We start from the raw sequence: 20,735 nt of genomic DNA, 5'->3' as shown, positions 1-20,735 counted from the left end.
CACCCTTCCACACCAGCGGAAAGGTCACTTCACTCTCTGGATGTGCAGAGGTGCTTGAAATTTTATTTGGATCGCACCAAGGGATTTTGTAAATCTTCACAATTATTCATTGCTTTTGGTGGTCCTGGCAAGGGCCTTCCACTTTCAAAACAAAGTATTGCGAGATTGATTTCCAGTGCCATTCACTATTGCCATTCAACAGCGGGTAAACCACTGAACAGCAGGATTAGAGCACCCTCCGCGAGATCCGTGGCTTCATCTACAGCTCTCTTCAGGGGAGTACACATCAAACATTTGCAGAGCTGCGACTTGGAGCAGCGTGCACACCTTTACGAAGCATTACTGCCTGGAATTCTTGACACAGGAAGACACAGCTGTGGGCCAGGGAGTCCTGAGGAACCTCATCCACTAATTGGTGAGCTTACCCTATCCCTCCTTCCTATTTCTGCACATTTTGTATTTACTGTTGATACAAGTTATTTTAGTATATAATTTCCTCCTTCTTTCGTGTTGATACGGATGCAAACGTGTTTCTTTATTCATGTTACAAAATGTGCTTTATTTCTTACTGCTAGCTACTCTGATACAAGCTAGGGGAATCTATGAAAGTTCCAATACTGGGGCAAGAAAACAAGTTACTTACCTGTAACTTTGGTTTCCCAGTATTGGTAATTCTGATGGATACATCTGCCAGTGGATTCCTCACCTTGTGAATATCCCCCTGCGTCGGCAACGTTCGGAAAATTCTTCTGTAGCACGCCGGCGTGGACGACGCCACAGGAGTACGGCATCGCGCGCGACTCCGCTGACGTCACCGACCCCATAATAGGCCTACGTCAGCGTGATGACATCAGTTCCCTTTTTTCCGCGTCATCGACGCGAACGGTTTCGAGGGATCTTCTGTTTCGTTTATAATAACTTTGGTGCTGCTTTTGAAGGATTTCTGTATCTTTCCAGTGTCGCTGTCTTCTGTCGAGATGTCTAAGAAGACCTGGTTTTAAGCCGTGTGATGAATGCGGAAAAATGATGTCCATCACAGAGCCGCATGATGAATGTATATGGTGCCTGAGTTCAGATCACGACGTCCAAAGTTGTCGATCCTGTTTAAAGATGAATCCGAAGGCTCTTCGTGAACGTGAGGCTAAACTCCTGATTGCCAAGCTAAAAGGTAAAGAGACCAAGAAGAGTTTGAGATCAAGGCGCTCAAGGTCCCGGTCGAGGTCAGCTTCGAAGTAGTCTTAGGGTCATGTTTCCAGATCATCAAAGAAAAAACATAAGAAGAGGAAGCATGGATCAAGGCACCATTCGGGAAAGGAGTCTAATTCGAAAGCGAAGTCATCGGATTTGAAGGCGAAGTCGTCCGGTAGACGGCATCGTAAGGACATGGTTTCTCCCTCTCCGGTTCGAAATCCTGAAGGGGAGGCCATACCTCTGGAGTTGACGGAAAAATCACAGACTCTGGTGTCGAATCCATCTCCAGCTCCTTATCAGTCTCCGGGACAGGAAGAGGTTGCTGTTCCTCAGGACTCGGCCTCTCCGGTTTACCAGCCCGAGGAACAAGACTAATCCATTCCGGTTCAGCCTCCCCAGGAGCAGTCGGTGGGTTCGTATCCTCCTTTTCCGGGTCCAGGACAGTACCCCTCACATTTTCTAAACGTCATGTATGGTGTTTATACGAGAGCCATGTACCCCTCTGGTGCACCGGCTGGTCTAATGGGTCCGTTGGCATACAATTTGGGTGTTCCCCAATCTTATGCTCCGGCGCCGTTTATGCCGGTGCCACCTTGGCATCTCTTGGCGCCGCCGAGGACATAGACGCCGTTTACGGCTTCACCGGCTCCAGATCGAGCTCGTGATCTTAGTTAGACGGCTCCATCTCCACGTTCGAAGCCGGCGCCTTCGGAGTCGATTCCGGATCCGTCGACGTTGCTTCGAAAGGAGGTTGAGGCGTGAAGCCCAGCGCCTTTTGGAGGAGCAGAGTTATAGGGATGCTGAGTATGAAGAGGGTGAGCTTCAGGATCAGGAGGATGATTGTTTTGATGATTTGAGAGAGGCAAGTGGACTAGAACTGTCTCCTGATTGGGAATTAGCCTCGGTGTTGGATGCTCCTTCTAAAGATGTGGCTCCATACCATGTGGTTATTAAAAAGGCTGCGGATTTGCTGAACTTGACTTTGCCCACTGCTGAGTATATATCGAACATTCTGACTGAAGTCCTCCATTCTCCATCATCTGTTGTTGAGCCTATGCGTCCTTTTACTGATGCTCTGACGGATCCTATCTTGGAGGTGTGGAGTAGGCCTCTTACAGCTCCTGCGGTTTCTAAGGCCGTTGCAAGACATTATAGAGTGGCTCCTAATGACCCTGAATTTTTGCCCACTCATCCCTTGTCAGAGTTTTGTTGGTGCAAGCTGCCTGTTCTAAAAAAATCTGCAGGTGCTTTTCCCCAGGTACCTGGTAATAAGGACTCCAAGAAGCAGGACCATTGTGCCAAGGATGTGTTTTCATAAGGCAGCATGGCCCTTAAATCTACAAATGCCACTCGCCTACTGGGCCGTTATATTCATGCCTTGATGGATACTATGAAGCAATTGTCTCCTAAACTTCCTGAGGACAGACATTTTTTTAATGAGGTGATTAGTGACACGCAGGCTGCCTCTCAGCAGGTCATACAGAGCGGAATGGACACAGCTGACTCAGTTGCTAGAGTCATGGGCTCTTCAATTGCCCCCAGAAGAGCTGCCTGGTTAGTTCTCTGCAGATGTTCAGGCTGCTTTAATGGATTTGCCCTTTGATGGCTCAGGCCTTTTTGGTAAAAAGGCTGATGCTGCATTGGAGAGGTTCAAGGACAGCAGGGCTACAGCCAGATCTTTAGGTTTGCAAACTAGAGGATCTGTGGGCAAAAGATATAGGGACTTTGCAAGATCTTCTTTTCGTCCCTACAAGCAATCACAGCAGCAACAAAATCCGTTGTATAAATCTTACAGGGGTAAACGAAGAGGTCGTCCTCGGACGTCAGGTCTCCTCCTCCTCTTCCTCTTACTCTACCCACCCCCCTCCTACTACAGTAAAGCAGCCCTAGATCCGCCATTCCGGATCATGCGGGTCCTGTAGGGGGTCGGCTTACCTATTTTCTACGGGATTGGAAATCGGTCACATCGGACGTTTGGGTTCTCAATTTTGTGGAGAATGGGTATGCACTTCCATTTCGGGAATTCCCTCCGAACTACCCTCCTTGCCAAGGTATTTGCTCGGAGGACCACCTGCTACTTCTGCAGGAGGAAGTCCTGGCATTGTTGAGAAAGGGTGCGATAGAGGTAGTTCCGGAGCAAGAAAGGGGTCAGGGATGCTACTCCTGGTATTTGCTGATCCCAAGAAGGATGGCAGACTTCGTCCAATTCTGGATCTCAGGATCTTGAACATTTACCTGAAGCAGGAGAAGTTCAAGATGCTCACCCTTGCGCAGGTTCTTCAAGTGCTGCTGGAAGAAGATTGGATGATGTTGATCGCTTGCAGGATGCATATTTTCACATCCCAATCCTGAAGTCGCACAGGAAGTATCACCGTTTTAAGCTGGGATCGCAGCATTACCAGTTTGCGGTCCTTCCGTTTGGTCTTACTACTGCGCCTTGAGTCTTTACCAAGGTGATGGCTGTGGTGGCGGCACATCTCAGAAGGTCAGGGATTCCAGTATTCCCTTATCTGGACGATTGGCTAATCATGGCGGAATCTCCAGTGAAAGTGTTCCATCATCTGCAAGTCACAACTCGTTGTTGTACAGGTTGGGTTTTTCGATAAATGTACCCAAATCTCACCTGGGGCCCTCCCAGCGCAACCTGTTCATTGGTGCGGTACTGGATAAAACTATGTCGGGCACTCCCTCCTCCACAACGAATTCGTGACATACAGGAAATTATTCCTTTATTTCACAATGGAGCGGTCGTTCCAGTCTTGAAGGTCCTTCGTCTGCTCAGTCTGATGGCTTCCTGCATTCTGCTGGTTAACCATGCACGCTGGCACATGAGGGCACTCCAATGGTGCCTCCACAGGCAGTGGTATCAACACAACGGAGATCTCATGGAGTCGATCAGGATCTCCAAAGAAACTGCAGCGGATCCGTCTTGGTGGAGGGCAATCTGTCTCAAGAAAAGCCTTTCCACCTACCTCCATCGGTGAACCACGGTAATAACGGATACATCCACTCTAGGGTGGGGTGCTCAACTGGGGGATCTGGCGATCAAGGCTCTTTGGTCTCCAGAGGAAAGGTTGCTTCACATCAACCTTCTAGAGTTGCGGGCGATACGTCTAGCGCTCAAGGCCTTCCTCCCTTCCCTTCGCGGTCGGACGGTTCAGGTCCTGACGGATAAGACCACTGTGATGTGGTATGTCAACAAGCAGGGAGGAGTAGGGTCGCAGTGTCTCTGTGGAACTCGCTCCCACTGGTACTCCGCAGTACTCCCAATCTGCTTCAATTCAGGAAGAATTTGAAGACTTGGCTTTTTAATCTTTCTGTTTAGGTGGGTTTCTTTCTTCTTCTCTTGGGTTCTGTTCTTCTTATGTTGTTATACACTGTAGCTGCCTGTGGAAAGCGCCGGGACACTCTTTTAGAGTAGCCGAGCGCTATACAAACGCATTTTAACATAACATAACAGAGAGGCTCTGCGTCTCTGGTCCTGGGTTCAGGATCATCTGGCCGGAGTTCTGAACATGCGTGCAGACAGTCTCAGTCGGCAGTTCTCAGCCGAACACGAGTGGAGGCTTCATCCAGAGGTAGTTAATCACGTCTTTTGGATGTTGAGAACTCCTCGGGTGGACCTGTTCGCCACTCATGAGAATGCTCACTGCCAGTCATTCTGCAGTCTCCAGTTTCTGATGCAGGGAGCCTTGGGGGACGCGTTTCAGTTGAGTTGGGACTCACAAGTCCTTTACGCGTTTCCTCCCATACCCTTGATTCCTTGGGTTCTGAGGAAGATTCGCCAAGACCTGGCCCAAGTTATATTGATCGCCACGAATTGGCCAAGAAGGGTGTGGTACACAGATCTTCTCCATCTCTCCTCGTGCCTGCCGCTCGGTCTCAGGGCAGATCTCCTCTCTCAGATGGAGGGGCAGGTTCTACACCCCCCACCTCCAGACCTTACACCTTAATGCCTGGAGATTGAGCAACCTGAATTCCTTTTCTCTCCCACATGACGTGGTGGATGTCCTTCGATCGGCCAGGCGTGATTCCACCAAATCTATCTATTCTTATAGATGGTCTAAATTTGTTACTTGGTGTGGGGAGAAGTCCATTGATCCTTTGAGGGCTCGGTTGTCTGATATTCTTCAGTTTGCACTTACTTTGGCTCAGCAAGGGTTTGCTGTGGCTAAGGTCAAAGGTTATCTTTCAGCCTTCTCTGCTTTTCTCTGCCTGCCAGATCAGCTGTCCTTATTTAAATCTCCTGTGGTTCTAAGGTTTCTGAAGGGTCTTACAAATACATTTCCCCCAACTCCCTTTATTGTGCCTCAATAGGACTTGAATCTTGTGCTAACTTTTCTGATGGGTTCTCCTTTCGAACCTTTGCACAAGTGTCCCATGAGACTTTTATCTTTTAAGACGGTCTTCCTGGTTGCAATTACCTCAGCAAGGAGGGTAAGTGAGCTTCAGGCTCTTAGTTTAAAGCCCCCGTTCTTGACCATTCATGCTGAACAAATGGTATTAGGACCAGGGCTGCTTTTCTGCTTAAGGTGGTAACTCCTTTCCATGTAGTACAGTCCATTACCCTTCATACCTTCTATCCTCTTCCCTCACCGTTCCAAGGAGGAGGAGAGACTTCCCCGCCTGGACCCTAAGAGGGCGGTGAGCTTTTATCTTGATAGGACAAGAGACTATAGAGTGAATGACCAGCTCTTTGTTGGGTTTGCTGGCTGCAGAAAAGAAAGAGCTGTGCACAAGCGCACACTTTCAAGATGGATTATACTATGCATCAAGATTTGCTACTCCCTGGTGGGTAAGGACCCTCCAGAGGGTAGAAGAGCTCACTCCACTAGAGCAAAGTCTTCTACATCTGCTTTGTCTAGGGGTGTACCTGTAGAGGACATTTGTAGAGCTGCGACTTGGGCTTCCCTCCACACTTTCGCGAAGCATTACTGCTTAGATTCCGAAGTGAGGAGAGACGGCCACTTTGCGCGATCTGTCCTCCAGGATTTTCTGGTATAGGAGAGTGGTCACCCTCCTCCGGGAGTGGGGACTGCTGTGGGACTCTATTCACAAGGTGAGGAATCCACTGGCAGATGTATCCATCAGAAGAACAAGTTACTTTGCTTCGGTAGCGCTTTCTCTGGTGGATAGAATATCTGCCTGTGGATTCCTTACATGCCCACCCGCCTCCCCATTGTCCACTCTTCTATATCTGATTCATGGCATTGCTTCAAGGTATACATGTTATCTTAAAGTGTGTTTTTGTACTTGACTTGCTATGTCATATTCACACTACGTGTGTTATTTTAATTATTTTGTACTGTGTATATGTACGTATATATGTATGTATGTATATATATATATATGTGTATGTAAATGTATGTATATGTGTGTGTGTATATGTATATATATATATATATATATATATATATATATATATATATATATATATATATATATATATACTATTGTCGGTCCGTCCGTGTACCTCGAAGGCACGTAAAAAAGGACGGGACTGGCATCCCCTATTATGGGGTCGGTAACGTCAGCGGAGTCGCGCCGGCGTGCTACAGAAGAATTTTCCGAATGTTGCTTACGCAGGAGGATATTCACAAGGTGAGGAATCCACAGGCAGGTATTGTATCCTCCAGAAAAAGCCTTACCGAAGGTAAGTAGCTTGTTCCTTTCATGGATTTCCATGCGCCCACCTTCCTCCCCTGGGAAAGCTCAGCCTTCAGCAGATGTGGTTACTGTTACACAACGGATACGAAAATCTGAGGTTATTTCAGGAGGGTTCTATGGGTTGAGGCTCCTCTGATTGGCTGAGAGTTAGTTTGGTCTCTTTTACAAAGAGAGGCGATATGCTACAAAAGGGACTTAACATACACTATGTGGGGTAGTCGTAGCTGTTCTATAGCTTGTGCTGTGTGGGGAGGTGTGGTCGCCTTTGGGCCTCTGCTCTCCATGGCGTTTATGTATGTTGCAGGTGCAATTATCTTTTGCTGGATTGGAATGTCTTGGTGGTGCCCCAGGGTGTCCTCCGGAGTTGCTGCGCTGTTTGTCAGGTGTGACCTGCTGTCTGCGGCCTGGTGTCATGGCTCTGGTTCCTCCTCTTTTTGTGTCATGTGTCCGGTCCCCTCCCTGAGGTGTGTCCGGGCCCTTTCCTGAGGTGTCGGGGCCCTTGTTCGCCTCCCTGTTCTCTGTCCTGGGGGCTGTGATGGTTTGGTGTTCCTCCTTCTTTCGGGCGCAGCCTGCCCTGTCTTCCTGGGGGCCCTGGGCTATTCTTCCTGCCTCTGACTGCTTATTGATGTCAGCGCAGTTCTGTTGGGTCTTTTGGCTTCCGACTGTGGGGGGCTTGCCTTCTTTTCCCTAATCTCCTTGGGCCCTCTAGGTTGTTCTTCCTCTTCCCTGGCATCGGATGGGGTTCCGTTGCTTTGTAGGGGCGTGAGATGCTTCGACCTCCCCCTGGCCTTGCCCTTGGTTCCTCTGTTGAGTGTGCACGGGCTTCCTCCTTCTTCCCACACCCCTCCTGGGGTCGGTGATGTTGTGCTTGTGGGTGTTCCCCTGTGGTGTGGTACCCTCTATTATGTCCAGGCTGGTGGGGTCCTTTCGCAGACCCTCCTTCCCCTTGGGTATGGCTAAGGTATCTATTCTACGTTAAGGAATCTGCAGGTAGTAGAGACTATTCTAGCCGCAGATTCCTTCACGGCCTGCCCTTCCTCCCCGTTCTGCGAGGACCTTTGGCTTCTGCATTTGCCTCCCAGTGGGAGGCTATGTCTTCTGTGAGTGCATTCTTTAGTTCTTTTGACGGGATGGTTTTTTTTGTTTCTTGTTCCTTTCCTCCTCTTTGGCACTTTGGAGAATGCGTCTATAGGTACTTCTGTGCCCCTCTGCTTTGGTTGCTCTGGGGTTGAGGCTTGCCTCTACTCTCGTGCCTCCCCTCCCTCCCTCTTTTGTTCTTAAGCCTGGCCCTGCCCCTCTGCTTACCTCGGGGTTGGGGTCATCTGGCCGTGCTTTGCCCTGTTTCCTTTGGGGGGTTGTCATACTCTGTGCTGGGTTTGCCTCGAATGTTGTCGTTCCCTGTTTGTCTTGGAACTGATTCCCCTTCGTTGTTCTTGGTTGGGGTTACACTCCTGCTACATGTTTACATGCTGCTAGGCTGGCTGCTCAGGGCTGGGCTCTGTTCTTTCTTCTTTCCCTGTCTTTGGGTACTGCAGTGTTGGCACTGCTCCTCATGCTGGTGTTCGTCACCATTTTTTCCCCACTTTTTCTGCTCTTTCGAACACTGTTCCCATGCTCCCACAGTTTGTCTGGTGGCTCCGCGTTGTGGCGCGGAAAAGTTATCCGATGAAAACTGACGTAGGTGTACCGGGGTGGGACTTATGTGACCTCGCTGACGTCGTGTGATGCCGTTACTTCCACTCTGTGTGGGATATGGTGGTGCAGATGCTGCCTCAGTGTCTAGAGGAGGCGCGGACAGTGCTTTCGAAGGCTATTGCTGAGGGGAGTAATGCTGCCAAGTTCACAATACGCTGTGGGCTTGACACCTCCGACTCGCTGGGCAGAGCAATATCCACAACGGTGGCGCTCCACCACCAGGCCTGGTTGAAGACTACTGGCTTCTCAGGGGATGTCCCGAACACCCTGATGGACATGCCCTTTGATGGCATTCACCTTTTTGGCAACAAGGTAGAGCGTTTTTAAAGGCTCACGGGCTACGGCCAAGTCCTTGGGTCTGTCGGCCAATTGCTCTCCTCTGCCTTCTCCTTTTCGCTTGTTTCGTGGCCACAGAAGGGGCACCACAGCACGTTTGCTTCAGAGCCACAGGCTGCAATAGCAGCAGTCGTCTCAGCGCGGACGTGGGAACCGCAGATGCGGTTCAGGTGGCCAGCGGCCACACCCGACCACTACTGCCCCTCAACCTTCCTAGTCCGGTCTTTCAGGCACATCTAACGCCAGTTGACAGCAGGTTTCACCATCACCTCTCCCACTGGCGCACCATCACTATGGACAGGTGGATTTTAGACATAGTCCGGAGGGGCTACTACCTCCCCTTCAAGACTACCAAACCAGCCATGCCACCCTAGTACCACTGCATTTGGGGGAACACTTGGCGCTTCTTCAACAGAAAGTCACTGCCCTCTTGGCCAAGGGGGCCATCAAGCGCTTTCCTGTGCCAGAAGTGGGATGTGGTTGTTATTCCCACTACTTTCTGGTGCCCAAGAAGCACAAGGGCCTGCGTCCTTTCTTGGACCTCAGGGACGTCAATCGTTTCTTCCGGAAGGAGAAGTTCAAGATGCTGACTCTGGCTCAGGTCTTGTCTGTTCTAGACTCTGAAGACTGGATGGTAGCGTTGGAGTTGCAGGACGGATATTTCCACATTCCCATCCTGCCGGCCCACTGGCGTTACCTGTGGTTCATGGTAGGCCATGAGCATTTTCAGTTTACCGTACTCCCCTTTGGCCTTACCAGCGCCCCTCGGGTGTTCACAAAAGTGATGGCGGATCAGGGGTTCCAGTCTTACCCCTATCTCGACGATTGGCTGTTGAAGGTGGTCTCGCCCCAAGCAGTCTTTTCCCACCTCCAGATTACGACCGACCACCTGCATTTGCTGGGGTTCTCCATCATTGTGCCAAAGTCTCATCTGATTCCCTCTCAGAAGCTCCTCTTCATCGGAGCCATTCGTGACATCACGCAGTTTTGGGCCTATCATCCCTACCGGCGAGTCCAGGATATTCAGGCTATGATTCCGATCTTTCGGCCTCCATCCTGGGTATTGGTCAGGCGGACCCTGAGGCTGCTGGGCCTCATGGCCTCCTGCATCCTGCTGGTTGATCATGCCATGTGACATAGGTGGACTCTGTAGTGGGACCTGAAGCTTCAGTGGGCGCAGCATCAGGGGAACCTGATCGATCACGTTCAGGTCTCGGAGGGCACTGCACAATAGCTCCAATTGTGGCTCAAAAACTGACATTTGGTCCAGGGTAGATCACTCTCCCTTCCCTAACCGGAGCACACAGAGGTGACTGTTGCGTCCCTCCTGGGATGGGGGGCTACATGGGAGTCCGACATCAGAGGCCTCTGGTCTCCGGCGGAGTCCAAACTCCATATCAACCTTCAGGAGCTTCGGGTAATGCGACTTGCACTGAAGTCATTCCTTCACTCTGGCTAAAGAAAGTGGTGCAGGTGTTCGGACAACACCACCGCCATGTGGTACTGCAACAAACTGGGCGGGGTGAGGTCGTGGACCCTATGTCCAGAGGCTCTGCACCTCTGGACGTTGCTGGAACAACAGTACATTTCCCTGATGGTTCAACATCTGACAGGTTCACTGAACGCCATGGCGGACGAACTCAGCCACAGGTGCATGATGGATTACATATGGCGTCTACACTTGTACGTGGCGCGAGGTCTTTCAACAGTGGAGAGAGCCTTGGTTAGATCTATTCGCCACCGACGAGAACACACAATGTCAGCAGTTCTGCGCTTTGGAATTTTCAAGGCGGCACTCGCTATGTGATTTTCGTCGCGAATGGCGTTGCGGTCTGTTGTATGCCTTACTGCCTATACCACTTCTACGCAGATTGCTGAATATCAGGCACGACCAGGCCCAAGTCATTCTTGTGGCTCCGGAGTGGGCTCGAAGAGTATTTTATCTCGAGCTACTCAGTATGACCATCGATCCCCCGATTCGACTGCCTCTTCTGTCGCATCAGCAGGGGACGGTCCTCCACCCGAACCGGTTCAGCCTCCACCTCTTTGCAAGGAGATTGAGCGGCAGCTGTTGATTTCTTTTGACTTGCCTCCTGAAGTCTGTGATATTATTCTGGCAGCCAGATCTCCCTCCACGAAGTTGGTATACGTCTGCAGGTGGAACAAATTTGTGGAATGGTGCACAGCAAAGGTTGTGGATCCCCTTTTTACCCCTCTTTCAGAAGTTCTTCTGTTTCTTGTTTTCTTGGCCCAGCAGGACTCTGCTCTGGGCACTATCAAGGCCTACCTTTCTGCTAATTCGACCTTTCTCAGGCTCCTTGATCAACCCTCTCCTTTCAAGTCCCCTGTTGTAAATATATTTCTCAAAGGCATTACTCATCTTTTCCCTCCTATTCCTTTCGTAATACCACAGTGGGACTTGAATCGAGTTCTTATGTATCTAATGTGCGCTCCATTTGAGCCTCTGCTTCACTGTCCTCTTTGTCTGCTGACCTTGGAGATTGCTTTCCTGGTTGCCATCACCTCTGTCAGGAGAGTGAGTGTGCTCCATGCTCTTTCCTGTAAGCCTCCTTTTCTATCTGTCCATCAGGACAAGGTGGTGCTCACTAAATTTCCATCCTCGTTGCCAAAGGTTGTCACTGCCTTTCACATCACAGACTATCACTTTGCCCTCCTTATTTCCGCCTCCACATCCTTCTAGAGAGGAAGAGAGGCTACTGTCTGGACCCAAAATGTGCGCGCTCGTTTTACTTGAACCGCACCCAACACTTCCGGGTGGATGACCAGCCTTTTGGGTACATTGGTGCCAAAAAAGATCAGGCCATACACAAGCGAACTATCTCCAAATGGGCCTTCTTGTGTATTAAAGCCTGTTATTCTCTGGCTATAATGGAAGCTCTGTTGGGGCTGCGTGCCCATTCCACCAGGGCGACTGCAGCCACTACAGCATTGGGACGTGGTGTCCCCCTGCAAGACATCGGTCCGACAGTTGATGGGCCTCGCTGCACACTTTTACGAAGCACTGCTGCTTGAACAGCCAAGTCTGGAGAGACTGCTTCTTTGGCCGTTCTGTTACCCCAGACTTCCTGGTGTGGTCTAGGTTCGAAGCCCCACCACCGGGGTTTGTATTGTTGGGGTATCTATTCTAAGGTAAGGAATCTCACTATGTGTTTCTTTCAGATGAACAAGTTACTAACCTTCGGTAACTATATATCTGTAAGAAACATTAGTAGTGATAGATTACTTACCACCCCACCCATCCTCCCCGTTCTGCGACCTGATTTCTAGGGTGAAGGTCATCCTTTTCAGGACCCTTGTTTCAAGGCACCAGTGGTCAGTATCTTGCATGGCTGTGTTTTCTGGCGCGGCAAGTCTTGTACAGAACTGACGTCCGCGCGAGGGCGGCGTCGAAGTAGCTGCCTCGACGTCAACGTAGCTGCCGCGACGTCATCTTGGTGACCACGACGCCAACGACAGACGCTGAGCTGCACAACGCCCCCTGCCGATGCGCAAGGGTACTGCTGACAAATCTTCCGGATCCAGTCTGACGCCTTGGGGTAATTCTAAGGTAAGGAATCTAACACTACTAATGTTTCTTACAGATATATCGTTACCAAAGTTAAGTAACTTGTTAGTTTATAGCTTGCTGGAAGCCATACATAAATTCTTTCTGCCTAGAATAGTATGAACTAAAGAAATGTAATTAACCGCATTAGGCAGAGGTTTAGTTTCAATCTATAAAAAAGCTAAAGTTCAGGTTGTGTTGAAGGATAGTTTTTTTCCCACTATTTCTACTTGGTGTCAATTAACTGGATATTAATTGTCTACAGAGCCAGTCGGCGTGTAACATGTTGGTGTGTTACTGTTTAAGTGTAAAAGTGTCCTTTGGCACAATACATTTGTATTTAAGTGTCTGCAATTGTTTTTTTTTAAAAATGTAGTAACTACATTCTTTTAATGCCCTCTTCAGCTTGAAGCATTGAAACAAGAAGTGGTCGGATTAACTGTGAAGGTGAAGGAGCTCCAGGATAAAATCAGTCTCCTAGAGCAAGAGAAAGCTTTACTGCAGGGAGAACTTTTTTCCGAAAAGACAAAATTTGATAAAGAAAAATGTGAGCTTGCTGACCTCATTGCAAAACTGCAGACTTCATTTTCTGAATTGACTGTCCAGAAGGAAAAGCTGGAGAATGATGCTCAGGCTCAAGAGGAGCGTTTGACTACTCAGATAAATCACCTTGATTTTGAAATGTCAAGGTTAAACGCCTGCCTGTTACAGAAGGATCAAGAGTTAGAGGGCCTGCTCCATCAGGTGGAAGAAGAAAGGAGACTGAAGGGGCAGTTAGTGATAGATTATCAGAAGCAAGAGGAGACTGCCAATGAGAGTATCCAAACACTGAGCCTACAAGTTGACAGCCTTAGTGAAACACTGAAGCATACAGAGGACAAACTTGTGATTTGCAGCCAGAAGGTAGAAAATGAGACCTGTCAGGTGGCAAGGTTGACTGTGGAGCACGAAAGGGTTCTTGGTGAACGAGATTCAGTCAAGTTAGAGTTTAATGAATACAAGAACATAAAGGAAACCGAATTTGATGTGTTGGCTCAACAAATCCAAAATCTGGAAGATCATAGTAGAACCTGCAAAGCTGAGGCAGATGAGCTCAAGAGAGAAAAAGCAGAATTTTCCCAAAAGGTACAAGAGCTGGACAATACTATTCTTGATCTGATTGGTAAATGTCAAAATTTGGATGCTGAACATGAAGCTCAGTGTAAAGTTAATTTTGATTCCATTGAGTCGTTAAAATCACAGCTCATTGAGCAGGAGAGTCTGCTGAAAGAATATAAAAATAAATTGACCCATAATGAGTTGTTGAGTGAAGAAAACGTCCAGCTTAAAAGTCAACTACTTGCCACAGAAGAAAATATCAAACATTTGCAGGATCAATTGCAGACTGAGAGGCGGACATATGCAGACAGTCTTGAAGAACGAGGCAAAAAGCTATCTGAGCTAGAGAGTCAGATTTTGATGTTGTCTTGCCAAAGAGATAGAGCTCAAGAAGAACTGATTGAAGAAAAAAGGAAACTCGAAAGGATGGAAGCTCAGCTTAAGCAGCTAGAAGAAAGTCACAAAGATAAAAACCTAAAACTGCAGCTTGAAATTTCTAAAATGTCTGCCATTATTACAAATAAAGAAGCTGAATGTGAAAAGCTAATTATTGAGGTAAGTTCCTGGCGTAAGCACTGCGAAGAAGTTCGGCAAGGAGAAGCCAAGAGTGTCTCTCAAATGGATGATCACGTAAAAATGTTAAAAGATGAACATGAGAAAGTGGCTCATGAACTTTGTGCGGAGCGGGCCAAACTAGCAGAGCTGGAGGTTCACTCAAAGCAGATGAGTGCTGAGCAGCAGGATAAGCTGATATTACTTCAGTCTGACTTTTCTAAAGCTAATGTTCTCCTGCAAGAGAGGGTGTCTGAAGAAGGTAGACTCCGTGATCTTGTCCAGTCCTTGCAAGAGAAGCTGAAAGTGGATCAGGTAGCCAGAGTAGAACAGGTTTCGCAGTTGGAGAAGGAGTTACAGAAAATGACAGAGAACCTTGACAACACCTCAAAGGAACTTTCTGATCACAAGCTTAAGAAAACAGAGCTGGAAATAAGTCTCAAGCAACTTGACGTGGAAAGAACTGAAAGAATGATTGCTCTTGACTCTAATGTGATGATGGTTAAGGAAAAGGAATTGGTGGCAGAGAAGCTGTCCTGTGAGCTTCAGCAGTTAGAGGTTAGAATGAAAGAAATTCAGCAAAAGCATGAAAATGAAGTGGTCCACTGGCATCAGGAGATAAAGCAGCTAACCGAGGAGAAAGGTAACTTGATGGCAACTCTAGATACTGAGAAGGCCTCTAAGGTTGCTGTAGTGGCACAGCTGGACCAATCGATCAGAGAACTGAAAATGGAGCTATCCACTTTGCAGAGTGAATTGTCTCGCTCTGTCCAGCTAGTGAATGAGAAAGAAGGACACCTTAAAAAAATTACAGATGAGACCGCCACCAAAAATGAGGAATTTAGGATTATGCAAGAGACTGTGAACTTTCTCCAAGAGGAAGTTGTTGCCATGAAAGTGTTGAAAGATCAACTATCCAAACAAGAAAGTGAGATAGAAAATTATAGAAAAGCTGTTGATTTAAGCACCACAGAAGTGAATAGCCTGAAGGTTACAGTAACTGATAAAGAAAAAGAAATTGAATTGTTAAAATTGAACATTTGTGAAAAATCACAAGAAATAGACTGTCTCCAAAACTTACAACAAGAAAAGCGAAGTGATATCACTGCATTGCATTCTAAGGTGAATGAGCTGGAGTCTAAATGTAGAAAGCAGAAAGATGCTATAGAAACTCTGCAAAACAATGTTGCCCAGACTAACAAGGTTGCTTCAGAAAAAACATCTGAGGCAGAACAGCAGCAAATTCGCCTGCATGCCTTGGAAACTGATTTGATCTGCAGGGATAAGGCAATAAAGCAGCTTGCTGAGGATAAAGAGAATATAATGGCTGATCTTGCAACAGAGAAGACTTCCAAAGTAGCTTTAGTGACCCAGCTGGAACAATTGATAGAAGAGCAAACAACTGAGCTCGCCACTTTGCAAAGCAAATTGTCTCATTCATTTCAGCTTCTTAGTGAGAAGGAAGGACAGCTGAGCAAAATTGCAGAGGATACTACTACCAAACATGAAGAATTGAGTGTTCAGCATGAGACTGTGAACTTTCTCCAAGAGGAGGTGGCTGCCATGAAAGCTTTGCAACAACAACAGGAAAATGAGATCCAGAATTATAGAGAAGCTGCTTCAAAAAGTTCGACAGAAATAAACAGCTTACAGGTGTCAATAGCTGATAGGGAAAAGAAAATTGAACTCTTAGAACAGAGTATTCATGAAAAAGCACACGAAATACAAACTATTCAAAACTTGCAACAAAGAAATCTCACTGATATTGCTGCTTTACATTCTAAAGTGAAGGAGCTAGAGTCTAAATGCAGAGAGCAGCAAGATGTTATAACAACTCTGCAAAGCGATGCATCCCAGGCTAACCAGGTTGCTACAGAAAAAACATTAACAGCAGAACGCCAACAAGATCACCTGCATGCCCTAGAAACTCAAGTTGTAAGTCAGAAAGAAAGGATTTCCGTGCTGGAAGGACTTTTTGAAGCTTCTAGAGTAGCACAAAGCGAGCTAGAGAGCACCATAAAAATTCTGAAGGCAGAGATTTCAGATAAAGAGAAGGATCTGGAGAGCAGCAAAGAAGTAGCTATTTCTAAAAGAGAAGAGTTGTTGTCTATGCAGGCTCAAACACAGGAGTTGCAGAAGGCTTCAGATGACTGGAAGGCCCAAATTGCTGTGTGCCTTCAGGAAGCTGATGCGAAAAATAAATCCATATCTGCTTTAGAGCATGAGGTAGCAAACTATCACTTGAGGATTTCTGAGGTGGAGGAGGAACGTGCCCAGCTAAAACTCCTTATTGATGAGAAATCTGTCAAAAATCGAGAATTGGAAGAGCGTGTGTGCAAGCTTGAATTGAAAATAGCAGCTTCTGCATCTGAGAATTCAAAAAAAGATCTGTCGGACTTCAAAAAGCAAGCAGAGCAGATGTGTGTTGTTGAGGGGTTGAAAAGGGACCTTGCTGCTCAGGAAGGCCTGAAAGTAGAGCTTGATCATGAAAGGAACGTTTGGAAGCAGAAGACTGAACTGAAGGAAGAGCAGATGTCTTCTCTACAGCAGGAACTTTCCAGTACCCAACACTTGATTGAAGCATTAACTGAGAAGAACCTTCATCTGGAAAAAGAGGTGGAACTCTCTGCAACACAAAGGAAAGGCATGGAAGATCAGCAGAAAGAGTTGGAGTGTTTGCAGTTTGAGTTTAAAAAAGCTTCTTTAGAGATTGCTGAATTCCATAGTTTAAAAGATAGATTCTCCCAGCAGGAGCTCCTGGTGAAGACCCTGAAAGATGAGAATGCCAGCATCCAATTACAAGTATGCAAACTTGAAAAATCTAACCACCAACTCTTTGAAAAGAACAAAGAGCTCCTTGAGGAAATCAGCAAAGACAAAAAGCTTCTTGACACTGACCTAAATAACATTAAGGTGCAGCATGCTCAGGAGCTGGAAAACCTCCAATCCAAACTCAAATTAGAATATCAAAAGCGTGTTGATGATATCAAAGAGAGTTCCAAACAGACCACCAAAAATTTGGAAGTGATGACCCTTAAATATAATGATGCCAAAACGAAAGTTCTGGACGAAAGGCAGAAGTTCCAGGACGAGCGTCAAAAACTGCTTTCTCAAGTAAGTGCTTTTTTTCAATACTTTGGTAATTAGTCTGTACGGTATAAAGAAAATGCTGTTGTTGTGTGCACTAGTTAGTGTTATATCTTAATTGAGCAGCAATAAGAACATAATCTGATAGAGGAAGCTAGCCGCAGATTCCTTAACTTAGAATATCCTCAGGCGTCAGACTGGATCTGGAAACTTTCCGCAGCCGCATCTCTGCGTGCCGGGAGCGCCGCCGCACTGCTGTGCCCTGATGTCGTCCACGAACATTACATCATAGGAGCCATATATGCCCCTCCTGGCACGCCAACGTCAGTTTTCTTCTTTTCCACGTCCCAACGCGGATCCTGGAAAACTAGCAGTTCCTTGGCCTATTTTTCGGGCCTTCTCGATGCCTTTGGCGTCACGGAACAGTGTGCACTGCCTTCGGACTTTAAGGCGTGTGAGATCTTTGAGCGCCAGATGTCACAGACCCGCACGGCTTCTGTTTGTGGTGCCTAGGAGTGCACCATGACTCCAAAGAGTTCAACACCTGTCAACAAATGAAACCGAAGTCCTTGAGGGAGCGTCGTATGAAACCCGGTCCTGCACCTTTGTGGCGCTACACTCTGGATTGGACCCGTTCTCGAGGTCGTTCCCATGGACGTCGTTCAGATGTGGGTACGCACAAGTGCCAGTCGCGGAGGTCTTCTTCCCATACGCGTGATAGTGGCGCCCGTTCCTTTTGCTCCCTGCCAGGCACGGGCGTTCGGCAGTCGTCTCTTCCGTACCCTCCCTTTTCTGGGAGTTGGAGCGTCGCGGCCCAAATGGAGGCGTATTCCACAGCACTCCACTCCCCTCTCCCTGGTGCGCCTTCGGGTCCATCAGAGGTGGGAGGCACTCATGTTGTGTTCTCGCTGGCTGATTCTTCCGCAGCGCTGGCTGTGTGCATGGACTCCGGTTCCGCAGGCAATATGAACTAGACAGGCCACGGCCAAGATGGCCCTCCCAGTTTCACTTCAGTCACCGCATAACCCTGCGCGGCTTCCTGCGCTGACATCTGAGGCGGTGCTAGGCTCCACACCCTGTTGATGTCTTTCCTCCCCGCATATTGTGGTGGGATCAACGTCGGACAGCGCCCTGGCAATCAATCATCGCATTTATATAGCGCACTACTCACCCAGAGGGTCTCAAGGCGCTGGGGGAGGGGGGTCCGCTACTGCTCGAACAGCCAGGTCTTGAGTTGCTTCCTGAAGGCGAGGTGGTCCTTGGTCAGGCGGAGGTGGGTGGGGAGGGAGTTCCGTGTCTTGGGGGTGAGGTAGGAGAAGGACCGTCCCCCTGTGGTGGCTCTTCGTATGCGGGGGACGGCGGCGAGGGCGTGGCTGGTCGATCGAAGCTGGCGTTTGGGAGCGTAGAAGTTGAGGCGACTGTTGAGGTATCCTGGGCCTTGGTTGTGTAGGGCTTTGTGTGCGTGGGTGAGGAAACGGAAGGTGATTCTCTTGTTGACCGGGAGCCAGTGCAGGTCTCAGGTGTCCGGAGATGTGGCTGCGACGGGGGATGTCCAGGATGAGTCGTGCTGAGGCGTTCTGGATCCGCTGGAGTCTCTTCTGGAGTTTGGCGGTGGATCCGGCGTAGAGGAAGTTGCCGTAGTCCAGACGGCTGGTGACGAGGGCCTGGGTGACCGTCTTCCTGGTCTCGGTGGGGATCCACCGGAAGATCTTACGTAGCATGCGCAGGATGTTGAAGCACGACGAGGAGACGGCGTTGACTTGTCTGGTCATGGAGAGGGAGGAGTCCAGGATGAAGCCCAGGTTGCGAGCGTGGTCTGTTGGTTTGGGTGCGCTGCCTAGGGCGGGGGGCCACCAGGAGTCGTCCCAAGCGGCGGGTGAGGATCCCAGGTTGAGGACTTCCGTCTTGTCCGAGTTCAGTTTCAGGCGGCTGTTCTTCATCCATTCGGCTACCTCTTTCATCCCTTCTTGAAGGTTGGCTCTGGCGGTGGCGGGGTCGTTGGTAAGGGAGAGGATCAGCTGGGTGTCGTTGGCGTAGGAGATGATGTTGAGGTTGTGCTGGCGTGCGATGTCTGCGAGGGGGCTCATGTAGATGTTGAAGAGGGTTGGACTGAGCGAGGAGCCTTGAGGAACGCCGCAGATGACTTCGGTGGCTTCAGATCTGAACGGAGGGAGGCGGACTCTCTGTGTGCTTCAGGCGAGGAAGGAGATGATCCACTCCAGTGCCTTCTCCTGGACTCCGACGTTGCTGAGGCGTTGTACTAGGGTACGGTGGCAGACAGTGTCGAAGGCCGCGGAGAGGTCGAGGAGGATGAGGGCCGCTGTTTCTCCGTTGTCGAGCAGTGCTCAGATGTCATCGGTGGCTGCGATCAGGGCCGTCTCGGTGCTGTGGTTGGCCCGGAAGCCAGACTGCGAGGGGTCGAGGGATCTGTTAGTCTCGAGGAAGGCGGCCAGCTGCTTGTTGACGGTCTTCTCGATGACTTTTGCAGGAAACTGGAGCAGCGAGATGGGGCGGTAGTTCTTGAGGTTGGTGGGGTCGGCCGATGGTTTCTTAAGTAGGGCGCTGAGTTCGGACTTGGCAGAGTCTCTTCTGGAGGTTGTCGACATCGAGACAACTCACTCTGCCTCGGTCGACTCCGGTGCAGACGTCTACGCCTCCTCTTTTGCAAGAGGTTGGTGTTCCTCCTGACTCGTATGTCAATGCGACTCCCACACGGCATCGGTCGACGCCGGCGCCTACTCTTCTGCAAGAGGTTGACGTTCCTCTGGACTCCCTAGATCTGAGGTCGTTTCAGTCCATGGTGCAGGTAGCAAGTGTTGCGTGGCCTTCGATCAGCCTCCATCTCCTCCACTTTTGCTGTCTGGTGGACGGGTTAGTCTCCAACAGTCTCCTACTGACTGTTAATTGTCGCCTCCCCGGATGGCAACTTAGGCTAGTGCTGCCTACACACGGGCTATTCACAGGGTGGCAGCTATTCTTCAATTTCAGCCCCCTGTGGTTTTCCTGCCACCTGATCCTTTACTGGAGCCTTTGCTGCCCCTTGGGGCATCTTTGTTTGACATCCTGCTTTTCACATGGACGAGGCCCTCCTCTGGTGACCCTGTTGATCAGGCCATTGCTCTTCGACACAGTCCTGCACTGGATGATCCAATCTGCCTGTCCCTTTACCCTAGAGCTCAGAGCCTAGTTGTTCATGCGGCTTTTGACTTCCAGGCTTCCTCCACCTTGCCATTGTTACACCCCACCAGGGAGTCAAGGTTGTTGGACCGATGAATTCTCCCCAGGCGTCAGACTGGATCTGGACATTTTTAAGCTGTACCTCTGCGCACCACCTTAAAGACGTCGACTCTGGTTAGGACATCAGTGGAGCCATATAAATCCCCTCCGCGCGTGGACGTCCGTTTTTTTTTTTCTGTGCTGCAATCCGTTCCTTAGGCCTTTTTTTTGCCCTACTTCGACAGTTTTTTGTCGTTGGGAACAGTATGCCCTTTTTTCTCCATGTCCACAGGCTTTAAGCCTTGTGAATCTTGCAGTCGGCAGATGT

General features: G+C 49.0%; 1 protein-coding gene across 1 annotated transcript in view; it reads left to right on the top strand.

Annotated features, from left to right (window-relative positions):
* Positions 1–20,735, top strand: part of NUMA1 (nuclear mitotic apparatus protein 1) — a 739,614-nt gene that overhangs the window by 469,035 nt on the left and 249,844 nt on the right. The window contains exon 14 of the mRNA XM_086936049.1: positions 12,860–17,218. Within this exon, the coding sequence (XP_086792175.1) occupies positions 12,860–17,218 (4,359 nt within the window). The remainder of the gene's footprint in view (positions 1–12,859; positions 17,219–20,735) is intronic.

This window comes from Lissotriton vulgaris, chromosome 8 (genome assembly GCF_964263255.1).
Source record: "Lissotriton vulgaris chromosome 8, aLisVul1.2, whole genome shotgun sequence".
Lineage (NCBI taxonomy): Eukaryota > Metazoa > Chordata > Amphibia > Caudata > Salamandridae > Lissotriton > Lissotriton vulgaris.
The sequence above is the reverse complement of the archived record's forward strand: the minus strand, read 5'-3'. Positions and strand labels throughout refer to the sequence as shown.